Source organism: Falco cherrug, chromosome Z (genome assembly GCF_023634085.1).
Source record: "Falco cherrug isolate bFalChe1 chromosome Z, bFalChe1.pri, whole genome shotgun sequence".
Lineage (NCBI taxonomy): Eukaryota > Metazoa > Chordata > Aves > Falconiformes > Falconidae > Falco > Falco cherrug.
Window position 1 is genome coordinate 19167442 of NC_073720.1, and position 17157 is coordinate 19184598.

At 37.8% G+C, this 17157-nt stretch overlaps 1 protein-coding gene across 6 annotated transcripts in view; it reads right to left on the minus strand.

Moving 5' to 3' along the window:
* The window catches only part of ARL15 (ADP ribosylation factor like GTPase 15), a 224703-nt gene that overhangs the window by 141444 nt on the left and 66102 nt on the right, over positions 1 to 17157 (minus strand). For all 6 annotated transcript variants that reach the window (XM_055699176.1, XM_055699175.1, XM_055699172.1 and 3 more), the window contains 2 exons: positions 4346 to 4490; positions 1475 to 1534 (listed from right to left, as the gene is read on the minus strand). In XM_055699176.1, coding sequence (XP_055555151.1) covers positions 1475 to 1534; positions 4346 to 4490 — 205 coding nt within the window. The remainder of the gene's footprint in view (positions 1 to 1474; positions 1535 to 4345; positions 4491 to 17157) is intronic.

The following is a 17157-nucleotide window of genomic DNA, read 5'->3' on the forward strand; positions in this document are numbered from 1 at the left end:
ATCTCACAGAAAAAACAGACAATACCATTTCTAAGTAAGACATGTAAACACCCATAGTGAAAGGGAAGAGAAATGAATGATGGAGTAAAAAAATGCTCATAATCCTTCTGTCTTTGGGAAGAGACAAATGAGTGAAAAAAATAAAATCAGGACATGCTGCCATAGAGATCAAAGCGCTCCACTGGGATAAGGTTTTTCTTAACACACATACCTGCATACAGTAAAAGTTGTATGATCAGAAAAGATTAACGGAGACTTTAACAAGGATCTGCTGTAGAATACTCAGATTCAATTCTTGATGCAAACCTGTATTTACCTATACAAATAATGTATTTCATAGAGATCAGGCATCAAAAACGTATTAACTGGGCTAAAAATAATTCACTGTGTTTCAAAAAAAATGCAAAGTGACCTAAATACACATTATGCAGACAACACGCTCAAGCAGAACCAACTCTACCTCTGTGGCATGGTCCCTTTATCAAAGGAAAACTTCTGCTTCTTTTATAGAATACATGCTCAAACAAGAACATGTATGTTTAAATCCGTGGACCAATGGTAGTAAAGAGGAAATGCTATCTTTTTAATATGTGCTTATATCAAAGCCTTCTTGAAACCGTTTCAGATAAGATGACCACCATGAAACTTGATTTCATCTCAAGAAATTCATTCAAGAATCAACTCATACCCAAGAGCATTCAAGAGAGGTTTCAACCTTGCTGAATATCTAAACATCCTAAAGATTCATTCTATTTACAAAGATAATAAGCAAGATCTATAGGAGTTCTAGAATACAAAGATGATCTACTTTTTTTTTTTAATTAGAAGAACATTAGATGAAATTAGACTACACAAGAACTCTCATTAGAAGAGTGTTTTCTTCTTTTTAACAGAGAAGCTTCTTGATCATTTAAGACTCACAGTCAGAACTTGATAGCCAAATAGCTTAGCTGTACACAGACAATTAAAAAACCCACAACCACAAAACAATCATCCCTCCCAAAACCCAACAAGTCCAACAAGAGAACAGATCTCAAAGAATATAATTCACTGGAAGTTGGCTGCCTTTGCAACACTTCAGTGGTGCAGCGAATATACTGGGTTTTGCCAAATGTTCACATAGTTACCTGAACTACTGCTCTTAAGTAAAAGCTTGTATGTACAATAAACACAGGGAACAAACTTCCCTGAGCATTACACTCCAGTTTGCATTTCTGTATAACTTAGCCACTGCAATCCAAAAAATTACATTAAGGAAATACACCACACTTATTTGCCTTCTTCTCCTCTGCTTTTTACTTTTTCTTCTTTGTAGTCAGCATTTGTACAATTTTTCTCATCTTCATCTGCTTTGGTGAAACACAGGTTTTAAATTCCAGCCATACTGATTTATCATTTTTAAATTGAGAAAAACTAACAGTTTGATGAGATTTAGACACTGCATCTTTTATAATCAAAATAATAAAAGCTATACCTCCAAGTTCTTTTACATTCAAGATGGCATTCTGGAATGGCACCGCTTTTATATTAAAACCTACAAACAGAAATAAAGAGTATTAGTAATTTATTTGTTAAAGAGGCTATTTGAAATCAGCTGCACACATTCATAAAAGACTTTTTTCATCAAGAACCAGGATTTTGCATGTGAAATTCTGTTTCAATATCATGTTTAAAAATATCAGTTATAATGGGAGAGGAGAGAATAAATCAGGTTAAGCAATGAAATCTGCAACGATACTACTGCAGTAGTAATACAGAAATAATATATACAATGTGCTGGCACACATAATATTCAGCACAAAACTTCCATTCAGGCCATTTACCATTTGGCAAGGAGCTAGTATGGAATACACCTTTATAAAAACATCTGTTAATCCATTTGGAACTGAATTTTAGATTTCAGACTACCAGTAGTATGAAGTGATCCTTCTGCAATTTTTAGGAGACATGGAAGCCAACATGCAATTCAAATCACTGTTTTCTTACATTTAAAGTTCACAGGTTTTGGTTACACCTACAGCACTAATCCTCTCTACAAATGTTATTAACAGAAAGATCCTCTTACAAACCTAAGTGGTATGTATTAAAATGGTTACAAGCAAACTAGAAGCATCTATGAATCCTCTATTAGGCTGTTATATCCTTAAAACTGAAAAACTTTCCTTTTTTATAATGTGATTTCTCCCTTAATTGAAGATTCAGACAGCCAAGAGAAAGGGAATGTAAAAGGCTCCCAGCAATCCATCAATATACTATGTACTAAATTCTGCCTGTTTAGTGCATACATACATGTAAGTGTATATAGTACATTATATAGGAAAAATTATGTCTGTGCTTTTAGCATAAAATGTCCAGATAGACATTAAATTTATTTCCATCTCGCACAAGCAGTTTCAACATGATTACGTACCTGTGAACTGAGTGCAGAAGTTTTGAAAAAACGTGTTTTACTCCAAGTTTATTAGCTATCATTTAAAAGAAACAAGATGGTTTTTCTCCCCAGATCAGACCAATAAGATATTCCAGTACTCCAACCATGGTCAGTGCTAGATGCAGCAGAGGAAAGCGCAAGAAAATCTGAAGGTAATAATTATGTATTATTTTTGTTGTCTTAAAACAAATCCTAGACTCTTCCGAAGAAAAACTGGAGTGGACCTGAGTGATGTTCATGAGAAAAGCCAAAATACAGGTTGCAGTTTGAAAACTGAGTGGAGTTGTCATGTTTTATTCTTGGATCCTCAACAATATTTTCTGATATAGCACAGATAAGGTACATATGGGTATATTATTATAAGCTGAATAGCCTAGATATGCATCATTTTGGTTTGGATGATGCCTAGTTTTCTCCAGAGTCTGTTTTCACTCCTCCCGCTGCCTAACTACATAATGGTATTTTGTGGCAGCTAGCAACATGTAAGACATCTAATTCTTAAATTAATCTTATTTATTATTTCCTTTCATAGAGTTATACTGTTATTTACATTGTTGCTAATACTTCTTTCAAGGTCTCAAGTGTAAAAAGTATAATTTGCACTAATTTAGGTGAACTCTACAGATAAAGCTCAGAAGAGGGGAAAAAAAGAAAAAAAAGGCTGAATTACTCTACAATTTCCTTCTAACTTTTTCAGTTAGACATTGACACCTTGTCCACACAATTAAGTGCCAGATCTCTTCAACAATCCCAATAACACTGCTGTGAAGGTAAAGGGTTAATTATTAATCGTAGAAGAAAAGCAGTATTTTCTTGTACCTGTTCCACTCTGAGTACTTGCAGCTGTATTGAATAACCTTATGTTCTTGTAATTTAAACAAAGATACACTGAAAACCAGTTAGGCTTGCTATGGGACAATATAAAATTCAAGCTCATGAACCACAACTAAAATATAAAGCCATGGAACTACAAAGCAAGTTACTTGCACAACACTCCCTATCTGTTCCCTCAGTAAATCAACTTTAGTAAATTGCTGCGGCCACAGAACCAGATTTCTTCCATCGCTACCACCTAATCTCTCCTCTTTCTGAACTTTGCATCCAGGTATTCCTTTTTCTCACTCCACATGTTTGTTTCTGTTTTGTCTGATGCTGTTTTGTGTTTGGGGGTGGGGGTGTGTGTTTGTTGCTGGGGGTTTTTTTAATCAAAATACCCTTTTAGGTACTAGGCATTCTGGTTCATCTATATCAGCACACATACTCAACATTTTTGGACTTAAGGTACCTTTATCTGTGGCTGTTGTGTCTGGTTTAGGTATCTTCTCAATACCACTGAAACTTTCTGTAATTTTATTCTCTGATGTCACTGTGCCCTTACTACATAAAAAAGTCTCTTTGTTGGTCTAAAAATAAAGGATTATCACCAGAAATGAAAAATTTCCATTACATTTATTCTTTCAATTGCTAGCATATACCACAAGGCAGTACTGACCAAATAGGAGAACAAAAATCCCAACTTAAGTTTCAGAGCATCACTGTCCTATTCTATTTTATAGCAGCACATTCTCCTCTTCTCTGTCCATTTAGCAAGAATGCTTAAAAACCAAAAGTAAGAAGGGAAGAAAGAAATCTTTTAATGTGTGTCTACACTACACTGCTTCTAACAGTTCTACTTTATTACAACAAAATGTATGTTTTGACTTTCAACACATTCCAAATTTTATGTCTTCACGGGTATTCCCCAGTGTATGACCAAACACTGAAAGAGTAAGCAGTGGTAGCTTCAAAGCAATCCATTAGCCTCTTGCAAAAGCAAGGTAACTAAGCCTAAGTTCTGTACCACCTTTGCTGTATGTTCAAAAGTTTCCTTTGGGCAATGTTACAGCACACCATGGAATAAAGACAGCATCCTACCTGTGGTAGAGACTATATTATCTGGGCTTTCACTGCAAAGCTGTGATAGAAGACTTGTCTTGCCAGAACCAGTGAGGCCTATGCAAACCAAGTCATATTCAGGTCGTGGTGGTGGCGGTCCCTTGCAGCAAAGCGCTCTGAAACACTGCCAAGGTAGGGAAAAACAAACAAAACAAAAACAAAAGGAAGAAGTTACTTTTTTTGCAAATACGTATTCCATAAAGTTCTAAAAATCAGGTTTATATAATTTAAGGGTATTGGAGATAAGCAAATCATTGTTCCAACTTACTGTTTTGACAAAATCAACAAGTAATAGACTGAGACCACCTCAACTAAAATCTACAACAGCTTTATAAAGAGACATAAACATATCCATTAACTTTTCACCTAAACCTCACAGAGGTCACACCTCAAACTGGATTGAGGGAAGTGACTGCCATTTCTTTAATAGCATAAACAGTGCATATACAGCAAGGCAGGCACATGCCCCACTCAGCTCCGTGGTTGGGTATGTATGTATGAGTTTGCTCCCTGTGCTAATTCCATCCAGTATCTGGTGTGAACATTAGAGCAGCTCCTGAACAGCTGTTGTCACAGGAAAGAATGAGAGAACTCTGCTCCATTGACATCGCTCCTGGGCTTGCTTTGTCATGTGTTTTACTTTACAGTATCAGCTGTCAAAGAGTACATGTTATACAGAAATAAATTTTGCTGGGGTCAAAAATACCTGATCTCTCGCTTTCCCTGGCAAAGCATAAATTAATCACAATATGAAGAATAATAATCTCTTACACAAAGCCTACTTCAGAGTTCTCCTCACATCTCTTAAATAGTATTGCCAAAGTAGGCCAAGCTCATCCAAAAGCCCTTAGTAAGGTTCATCAAACTTTTCTTTATATGTAACACGGAAAATTTTTATGTAAAAATTTAAAAAGTACCATTCTGGGAAAGCTAGAAAGTTTGTTTGTAAGGTAGGGGGTAAAATTGGCCACTTGTGTCCAAGAATGACTTTTACCACCCCAATATATATAAATACCTTTTTCCCCAGTATCTGTCACCTTCAAATCAGAGGAATACAAGGAGGGAAAATGTTTGTGCAATTGCTCCTCTGTCACACATTCTGTCTTTACATAGTCCCAGCTCTTCTTTTCCATCTTAACAACAAGCCAATCACTAAACTGGGTAAAGAAATGCAGTCTTGAAAACCTTAACCTAGTTTGTCTGCACGACTACCCAGGATCTCCCATTGAGGGCTACTGCAAGAACAGAGAAACCAAAGAGACGTCCGTAAGACACTGCTGCAAATAGTGGAGTCTGGCTCTGTGAGCTAGTCATCCAAAGAGAACATGATTATAAAAAGACAGCTCACTGAATGCAGAACTTTTATTGGATTCTTTCCCTACAAATGTAAAGTTATTGTACATGTTGCTGAAACAGTCTTCATTGGTTTAAAGAAGCAAAAGGTTAAGTTCAAGAAAAGTTATTAAATTCCTTTGATACCTTTTACAAACGTGAAAGGAAATATTTTAGGAATAAAGACATTTACAGTAGCAGTTAAGATGACCAAAGACATAAGGTTTTAAAATTCAAAGCTTTGCCTCTATTGAAATTTGACTCAATTTTTTTTTTTCAGAAGGGTTTTCCTTCATATATGTATCCATAGCTTAACGGAGTAATCATACCTTCTAGCTTTATTCACTGAGGTCAGTTTATATTTATAGCGCAGATTCTACACAGCCACAGCAAATATTCTACTCTGGTACTTAAATGAGAAAGGCCAATTGAGTTCATTGAACAATATAAGCTACTTCAGAGTTTCCACTTAATGAATATCAGGCTGAAGGCCACATAAAATTCTTCAAAGCTTGCCAGAGCTCCTGAGGCTGTGTGTCAGACCCTTCGCAGCCAGTCTTTAAAAAGGATTCAATTCGTCCTCATCAGCACAGCATCTCTGCAACAACTTCTTGATGTCATATTGAAGAAAGATAAAGGAGTAGAGGAGCCGAGGAAAGCCTCTGCTTCTCTCTGTCCAGACACAGTGCAAGTTCTTATGCAACCAGATATGATTCTTGCAGCCCTGATGACGTTTAATAGCCTACAGTTCTGTCAAAGATAATTATTGCTCTTTGTATAACACATATGGAGGCTCTGCGTGTGACAGAGGTACTCCACAGGCTGCTTTTGTGAAGTTAATTTATCCCTTTAGTGCATATTTCTTCAGTCCAACTTAGTCTGGAGAATCTTTTCATGCTGTTGATGAGATGTATGATCAAAACTCCAGGTCAAATTGCATGTCCAAAGCAGCACGCATAGACCTGCCACCCACCCAACTCATCCTTCACCCATTAAACACAGTTAGGTATCTAAGTTCCTAAGACACAGCAGACGGAATCCCAGAAGACAGGGAAATGGCTTTCTGCAGAACACTCTTTGATTTGATTTGATATGATTCCCCTTATCTTTGTTACATTCATGGCTCTGTCCTCCTGCAAGGCTGATTTTCTTCAGTAGATATTTTTGTGTGGTTAGATTGAAAAAAGACTTTAAATATTCTAGCTTCAAAAAGCTGCTGAAATTTAAGCTGGTTTGTACAGCAGTTACCACTGGCTAACATGAGAAATTCTACAGCACACTTTAGGGGATATTTGTAGTTAAATGTTTTAATTTTATAAACTTGTTTTGCAGTCCTTGTTACTCAAGCTCAATGAACATCTCTTCATCTCTTCCATTGGAAATATCGCTACATAAACAGTCCAATCACTGCCTTCCTGTTCTCTCAGCAGCTTAAAGTTACTTGGCCCCTAACAAAGTCAGGGCTATTTAAGCATCCATTAAAGAGACTCTGTTGTCACAACTTTGGCAGCTGCATCTAGTAGCTGCACAAGATCTGTGGAGAGCAGAAAATTCAGAGGTCATTGACCATGCAAATAAAATTACATCCTATATTCTGCTTTTGATTATAGACAGGAAATGAGTCCTGAAATATTTTATAAAGCATGGACTAGAGCTACACCATTATTTAAGATGTCGTCACGTATTACAGTGCAGTTGAAATGCACAGAACTGCAATAAATGTGTATTAATAACTAAAGAAGCCATTCCTGAAATCCAAAACACAAATCTATCAAAAACATTGAGACAGATGTTTAATTCACAACTTGTGCTCAGTCCTTTCCAAAACTGGCATTCTTTCCACTCAGTTTGAACAATCCAAAGGGCATAAGAGACAACCTGCCTGGTCTTGAAACACTTGTCAGATATGGACCTATAAGGTACTTTCATTGATTCCCAAACTTGATTTGCTCAATGAGTGACTGCTCAATAAAAGGCTGCCTTTTAGGTATTATAAAACAACTCCATACCCATATGAGATGACGCACAGGGAGTCCTGGAGAGGGCAGAAAGAAAACATTCGACTACCACCAATACAAGTCAAGGAGAGCTAGCTGGCATAGTCACTGAAATGTTGTTTGGCATAAGGTCATGCATTTCAGCCCCACTACCAGCAACAAAAAAGGAACCATATTTTTTGGAGCCTGTCAGGGTATGACCTTACATACTTTAAAGGGAGAGACATGTCAAACCAACTGTCAGTTTTCATGATTTTTGAGAACATCACACTCAAAACTCTTTATAGGCATTGGACCAGGAAGAAGCAGGCAAAGAGACAGGCAGGGAGTTAGGAATTATTTTCTTTTTTTAAATGAACAAGCAGACTTTAAAGTACTGAAAAGAAAACAATACAGTATCTTGAAAAAATGTATGCATTTAGCCAGTTTTGGAAAAAAGGATGTATTTATCCAGGAAACTGGGAGTAATTAGGTGCTGCCGTCTACAGAAAATTGCAATATTCAGCACCACTGTTACTTTCATTTTACTTGTATGTGTGCGTGCATCCTGCATTTGCACATACAATCATTAGCAAGAGCTAAGGGAAGAAGTTAGCCAGACCTACCCTTGCTCAGGGATTTCTAGACCAGCCAGATGATTCCAGTTTTAGGTGGATCAGTATGTGAGCTGACAAATGTGGACAGCATCCCTTTAAGGTCCTACGGAGATTTCTTCTGGGAAAAGCATTAAATATTGTCTCTATAGCAGGGGTGGCCAAACACTTCTGGTATATGTGCCACTCAGAGACCACGGATTGAAGCTCTGGGCAGCAAACATGCCTGAATTACTACTTTCTCCAATGCATAACACTGCCTCTGGCCATTGAGTCTGTCTTTGCCTACTCATTGTACTTCTCGTTTCACTCTCCTTTTTGGGGTGAAATAGTCCATTATTTCTGCTTTGTTCTGGACCCATCTCCTGTCTGTTTCTTTTGTTGCTGCTGTTTAATAGGGGCAAACAGAAGCAAGGGATTTCATGCTTAGTTGGTTAAACGCACACACTCTCATGCAAAACCACCCTAAGTTAGTGCAACATTAATGCTAACAAATCAAGCATTCAGAGCTCTTGAAATCCAGAATTAAGACTGAAAGCTCAACCATAATTCTGCTCCCCTCCCCCTCTTGCTTACAGTTATGGATTCGGTTTTCCTTTAAACTTTTCAATTAAGGTATCTTTGAACAAAGACTTCTAGCATCCAGCACACACTTAGACCCAGTGAACTGATTAATCATCTGAAACTGTTGATGAAAACTCAAGCAGATAATTAAAAAGTCAGGTTTACACACAGCAGGCTCCATAGCTCTGATGTTGTCTGAGATTACACAAGCACAAAGAAATCTCAAACCTTGAGAAATAATGTGGGGGCGGGGGGGACGGGGACACAACAACAAGTTAGACTGTACTAAGGATAGGAAACAACTGGGGACAGCAGTGGAATAACTGAATGCAAATAATACAATACTCACAGAACCTGAATGAAATTACATTCAGAGAGAGGGAAAAAGGGATATATAAATAAACTAAGTTTTAACTGTACTAATACCTTAATGTTAAATTAGTACAACAGCATTTGACCACGAGCTGTAGCTGCACTCGTTGAGTTTCCATACTGCTGCACAGGCAGTTTTACCACTACAAAAAAAGGAAGGAAGAGGAAAAACCTACCAATTTTAAGACAAGCAACCAGTGACACTGCTTTCACGTTTTCAAAACATCATATTGATAAGATTCATCTTCATCTATATGACAACAGTAATGAGGACAAAACCTAACAGACTGCTGTTCATTTTGTGGCTACCAACAGAAATGAAAGAATACTCACATGGCCACTGCCATCTTGAAGTGTTGCTCAGCACAGACGAAAATACTACAGTCATGACCAGTCACCTTCTCTGACAGCCCACAACCTCATTAAACAGTGACCACTATAACCTAGCTCCTCCATCCCAACACAGACTGACAATCTGGACTCCAACAGAGGGACCCCAGCCCAAGGCCCGCTAACCTGCTGCACCGCTCCCCACCACAGGATGAATTAATCCTCTTGTTTAACCCGGTTAGTCATCATGGGTGCACAGTCAGCCCACTGGCTGAACCCAAAATCACTCTTCCTCTACACATGCCTATACATCTTCAATTCTGTATCAGCCTGTGCTGTGGGAAGACAGCCAAGTATATGGCATTAGAGGCAGGATAAGATAGAAAGGGACAGAGGAGAACAAATTTGCAATGAAGTGAGAAATTTTACAGAGCAAACACTCCTGGTGATGTCCCACCTCACAGAAATGTTACAGGGCACTAGAATAGCAACATACTGTGTCGATCAGGAGTTTCAAATTCTCCCTTGAGACAGCTAAGAGGAGAAATAAATTTGGATTCATTGGCTGAAATTACTTAGCAACCCCTTCTCGGTATTTCAAAGGAGCCACAACTTCTAGAATCTCGAAAGGAGCAATTACACCTCAAATGACTTTCAACATCTTTACATAGTCACTCGCTGCAGATGTAATACACAGGCTCAAGTACCAAACCCAGAAAAATGGCATAGATCTATTCACCCTTTGACACATTTGGCAACTCTGCTACCAGCAGAGAAGACTTGGAAGAATTAAGGTCAAGAAGAAAGAACTGGCTGACTTCTGACAAGCCTGATATGACACTGCTGTTCAGAGCGTATCACTTCAAAAGACTTCCAAGGCCATGATGCATTCTTTGTTTGAGTGATGATAATATAATCAGAGTGGGTTGAATCCTGTCCAAAATTGAGAACAACATTTGGATTTCTCAAGAAAACAAAGTCTTCACTACCTCAAAGACAAAACAGAGGTTTCAACTCTGTTTCTAATGGTCAAGCTGCTGGCTGCCATACTGCACAAGGATGAAGGACAGTATCTTTGTTTGTATAGCAACTTGGCAGAATGCAGAAGAATATTTATTTTGTAAGTCTTCACCCAGAAGTTCAGAGCTGTAGGAAACCCAAAAATTCAATAAAAGCGGTCAAAAACAGCTTCCCTGGAAGAAGCTGTAAGGCAACATAAGTTCTTTCCCTACTATCAGTCAAAAGAAATGACAAAACCTCACATCCAAAATGGAAAATGATCTCTTGAATACTCCCTATAAATGAAAGACAAGCAAAAGAACATTATGACTTTCCACTGCATTCATACTGTGCTTAAGAAAGCATGAAGAAAAACAGTTATCACGTTCTGGGCATACTCAAATATTCAGTAGAGTCATGTGATTGAAATGCCTACATAAAATAAAACAGCACATGGCTACAAAGCTGAGCCACCAAAACAGTTAAATGTACGCACATCCTCTGAACAGAAGACAATCACTCACTTCACTGCAGTGTCAAATCAAGCTCCAGGGGCGTTGTTGGACACCTCTAGGTTTCATCAACTGTAGAATTGTTACTCAAATGTTTCCTCTCTTGACAGTTCGCTTTCCATTTGCTTTGCTGCACAAGAGTAACTCATCTCTTTCAACTCATCAGTCCATTCACACATAACAGCAAGAAACAAAGCAACAAAAAATACGAACGAAAGCCTGTGCAGTTTGTTTCACAATCCAAGGGATACAACCATACTAAAAAAGCCTGAAGAACTGTTGAAAATACCAGCAAAAAAGATAGCAGCAGCAGCACTGCAATGTGCAAAAGTTAAGGATGTGGCACCTCCTATCACTTTCAATTTGTAGAAAGAATGAAAGAGATTTTGTTTTTTTAATATTTACCCATCCACAACCCCCGCCAAAAAAAAACCCAACCCAAAACTAAACAAACCCCCCCACAAACACACAAAAAAAACAAAACCAAAAAACCCGCTCAGTATTTTCAGTATGCTACAAGTCATCCCTTTACAGTTTCTGAGCCAAATCATAAAAAGTTTTTTCCATGATTCATGTGTGTTGTAAGGTGGGTTACAGAACACTTTTCTTTCATTCAGCACAGCATGAATAATTACTTGTGTCCTGCAAGCTCACATGGGCTTACAAAACCAGAAAGAGGCATATAGACCACTTGGTGGTCTTTGATTTTTCTAATTAAAGGTGACTACGTATCACCTAAATGCAACAGCACACTTTGTTTCTTTCTTGTCCCCAAAAAATTACTTGGTACACAACAGACTGGACATTCACATTTGATATCTGTGGCACACAGAATATTAATTCTGTAACAATATAAAAAAGAGGATTTATGGAAACAATACAGTGATATATTCAAATCCCCTGCCCAAAGGGGTCACATAACCTCAAAGAAAAAACTAGGGAAATAGTTCAGGTGCAAACAGAAATGCAGATGTACTCTAGATGAAGAGGAAGATGCATGAAGACTTCTATTTTATTCCATACATCAAAAAAGAAAAGAAAAAGAAAAGCTACTGCTGCTGTCCCACTCTGAAATTGCTGGGCAAATTCAAAGTACTCTAGGAGACACATCAAGTATGAAGTGGTATTTCTAAAAATTACAACAGCATTTATGTAGCAAAAAGGGTCTCAAAAATGTTAATTTAAAATAAACACAAACAAATTCATTTGAAATGTAGCTGGAAAAAGCATAAGGAATGGCCAAGTATGACAAACGAGAACTGTGCCCTCATGTACTGATAGCCAGAAGATCTCAAGGCGGATCTAGGTGATACCAGTTAATACATCCCTGAGAAATGTAGCAAGATCTTCCACCCACTGTATGAGTTACATTACAGAAACAGACAAAACTCCAGAGGATTTTTTACCATCCAGCTTCAGCCTATGTCTTCAGAGTTGTTGGACATCTAACTGTAACTAAAATAAAACAGCTCTTGGCCTGCATGCATGTCTTTGAGTATCAAAAAGCAAAGGGACCTAGAGAAACTCCAAGTGTGTTTTGAGGGGAAAAAGAAGAAATATCTAATGGTTACTTAAAGCAATGTTTCCTCTGAGATTGAGCCCCAGGATATGTCTTGTTCTTTCTTATGAAAGATTTCAAACCTAACATTTACCATCAAATCTGAGAGAAAAGAGGAAGAATTTCTAAGGACAGCAGACCCGACTATTTTCTGTAAAGTCTGGTCTTACCAAACACGTTCATAGCTGAGGTAGAATAGTAAGTACAAAGAGATTGTGGGTATCAGTCAAAGTAATAAAATCTGTTTAAAGAACAGGACAGAAGGACCCAGTGACAAATGGAAAACCTAAAAGAGTTTTAGAATTTTTTTGCAAGCTACCATAGAGCAAAATGAAATAAAATAATAGCATGACGGTCCATTAAAAAGGGAAGTACAGCTTCAACTGTCACATTTAAACCTACTGGCTGAGGGGTCCCAGCTAGTAATTCTCTCTTTGCTCATACAGTACAAGAAGCACATCACAGCAAACTTAGGCACTACCCAACCAAGAAGTTAGCAAACCAGTGAATATTTGGTTGCTCTAAAATTATCAGGAGGCATGGAAATAAGACACCAGTAGAGACTGATGAAAAAAAAGTTACTAAAATAGAAACAGTTTATGTACTTAACATTTAAATATAAGGGTGAGAAGCAGTACTAGTAAACACACAGTCTAACAAGAAGTAACAGGAAGATTTAGATAAAAGGGGGAGGTGGACAGATGAACAAGGACAGCAGGCAGTGCAAGTCTTCAGGCCAAAGAATTCTTCTGATTGGAACACTGAAGGCTAGACTGCCTTCCAACACCAGAAAATAGAGGAAGAATTACACCAGCATTGACAGAGATGCAAATGGGAGATCTAACAGGTGTGCTCTATTACCAGCTCACGGCATTATCCATCTCCAGCACTGAATTTGAAGCGTTATATAGTTGCAGGCTATGAGCATCTCTTAGGCCTCCTATGAATTTTTCTTTTCATTTTACTTTCCCAGTATGCTATATTTACAAAAAGGAGAACCACTAAGAGGATATCTATTTTGACCAAAAGACCTAGGGAATATGAAATATGTAGTAACATATACAGGAACCTCTCTTCCTTCCTCGTATAGCACAAGAGTTTTACTTGGCTAGCACAGCACATTACTACTGTGGGAGGAAATAGAAGATCAACCCACACAAAAACATTAATCCAAAATACGCAGTTATAGGAAGGGATATGAATCACAAGTACCATCTAAAATTCTTCAAATTTTAATCAGTGAGAGCCACTTTGAATGTCAAACGGGTTTTCATCTCAATCAAACTCTTAATGAGTTAAGATTTGGGGAACTTCAGCCACTGAACATACACAGGCATTTTGCATTTCTCCTCTCTCCAGCTGCAAAAAGCTTGGCTTTTGTTTTCTGGCTATATATCTACATCTACCACCAAGTTTCCCAGCTGTCACCAATCTGTTTGCTGATGAAGACTCTATTGGCTATTTTGTTCATCTAGCACTGTAAAATCAGAACCGTCAAATTTGTTACTGCCGAGCACGCATGGATCAAGGACTACACAGCCTTTAAACTGTCTTGGAGAGAAACAGAACAGGTGCTTTGCTTCTACTGCTTGAATGTTTGGGGAACACAACTCAATTTGAGATGGGGATTCTCAGCTGATGGGGAAGCAAAGGGATCATACTGAACAATGGGCCAACTACAGGCATCGGCTGTTTTTATATGCTTATATTGGTGAAAAAAAAAGCCAAGAAAAACAAACAAAATAAAACACAAAACCTCACAAAACAACCTGACAATTTTTTTTTTTAATTGTATTGATCAATATATCTACTAACTTACTTGAGTTAGGGGAAAGGTAAAGAATAATGTGTAGATAAATTCTGGACACACTTAGAGGTTAAGCTGCTTTTGAAAAGCCAGAAGGGAATTTTAACTTTTCAGGGGGGAAATGGGAGCTGGCAAGAACCAGCTTTATTTTTTTGTGAAAATGCAGATTATTGTGGCCTTGCTCACAAAATAGCCTGCCACACAGCTATGCCTACTCATGGGTATGTCAGCGTGCTGTCGCTGCGGTACAGACAGCCCAAACCAAGAAGCTTCTCCCGATGAAACTATAACCACTTTTCATCAGTTAAGGGGCATGAAATACCTCAAACCACAGGAAGGTGTCCCTATGCCAGAATATTTTTTTGTGTGGGAAAGACCTGCTTTTAGTCTCATAGCTGCTGAAAACCTTTTGAGGGGACTCAAATTCTTCTCCTTCGGGTAGATGCAGCACCCAGAGAGCTCTAACAAATGCAAGCTCTTAAAGGGAGTAAAGGCCTTCAGTCTGAAACCCTCCTGTGACATCCCTTTCCCAATGCTACCGCCTTCACTGATGATGTGCTGGGTGTCTAGAATAATTACAACACAACCGTTCCATAAAAGTTCTCTTAAGTTAAAAAAGCAACAGGTTGTTACTTAAGAATGTACCCTATGTTGATGAAACATGACCATAAATTTAAGCAGAAATAAACTCAACATGGTATTCAGGTAACTATGCACAGCTCTGGGGTGCTCTTTTCCTCACCTGCTTTAGCGCACAGCTGTGATGGATGTAACGCTTGTTCTACAGAGGCTGCAGACACCTCAGTACAAACTGACTCACTGCTTCTTACTGGAACAAAATTTTTACCATTTATTTTAGATCAGCATAAATCTTGCCAAGTTTGGAAACTCCTTTTACTAGCTAGAGAGAAAATTTCACTGAGGACCAGGAACAACTGTCATAATGATGAGTCTATCAGAGAAACATAAGCAATCTGGAGCTGGGGCATAATTCAGAGTAAGACAATGAATAAAAACAGGCTTAAGAAATGGAAGATCGCTGTCTTTTAGAGACTAAGACATATGATTAGTTGTAAAAGCACAACCCTGGCTTTAACTCAATCTTTTTGTTCAAAGTATTTTTAATTTTTTATATTCACTTTCCTAAGAACTGAGAGTTTATTAAAAAACTGTTATAAAGAACTGGAAGCTAGTATTTTGTAATATAAAGGTATGATAAGGAAGCAACTTTTACAGTGAAGCTTCAGTAAATGCCAATTACCTACATAGCACTAGATCAGTATTTTTGAAGCACAAGTAATGTATACGGCATAAGAAGAGATGCACACATTTGTACTCATGCCACAGAGATTTTTCTATGAAGAGGAGGCGTTCACAGCTCACAATTATTCCTCCAAAGCTATTTATAACAACAAAAACACATGATAAGGCACAGGACAGATCAAAACATTTTATACAGGGATTGAGGAGTGCAGCACAGTTCGATTATGTTATTGGGTAACAAAACTATGAAGTGTATGATTTAAGAAGAAACCAACTGCACTAAACCACATCAAATACAGATCACAGTAACTGAAAAAGCACCAGCAGTATTTTACTTTCCTAAGCAATAATAATATAGTCCTTTTTATTTGAAAAAATGTGTAAATGATCACATCTCCTCATCCTTGCAAGAAATGCTTGAGTTCATGGTACCAAGTTTATTGCTACAAAAGCATACAATCACAACTTATGCCTTAAAAAGATCTTTAACTGGGAAGAAATGGCAATCTGTAAAAGCAAGGGAAGAAGAACATTTAAAAAAGAAAAAAGTCTTTCAGAACAGATGTCTTATCATAAACACTCATGAAAGTAAAGAGACATTAAACCTTGGTTTCCTAGTGGGCTGCACAAGACCCTTATTTCTAGGTGGAATCATCATGCATTGTAAATGAACCTTCACTTGGTAGGTTTGCAGAGAGAGACAAGAACAAGGTGCTGGTGTACTACTATCAATCAAAACACTACTTCTCCAGCGCAGCAGGAAGCAGAAACTCTGCCCCAAACCCCATAGCCCAACAGAGTAAGAGTTGGTAGTGGGTCATCCGCTCAACATACTACCTCCTTGGACTTGCACAGGTGAGCAGAAAGTAAAGGGGACTTTCTGGATAGGTACTGAATGAAAGGCATTAAAAAAGAGGAAATTCTCCAAGAGTCCAGTCACTTCCAGCTCTGTGGGTTGAAAGCAGAAAATTTTAAGTAGCTACTGCAAAAGAATTTTTTCTACTCATTTTCCCACAAACACTTTATAAGGCCTATATAAATGAGAAAACGGCAAATTTCTGACAACTACGAGGCTCTACATCTCCTGCAACAAAGGAGATGAAGCACCTGCAAATTGTGTCAGGTCACTAATCTCAATTGATGAATACCAAGGAAATCAAACTAAAAGATATGGAACACCACAGAAAAAAGCCTGACCATTCCTCAAGTCTCATCCAGTTAGGCAAAATGCTGAAGCAGGAATTATCTTTCCACTACTAACTACACTGCTCAAATATGAAAATTTGTTAACTGCTACTGTTGTCCTATTGAATTTTTCAAGTTTCTTACCACATGAAACTTAAAAACTTCAGATCTTTTAAGCAGTTAAGTGCATTCTCTAAACCTGGAGATATTTTGATGGAAAAAAACAGAATACTCAGGCAGATAGTTCAAGATGAAGCAAAACATGAGAACTTCTAGTAA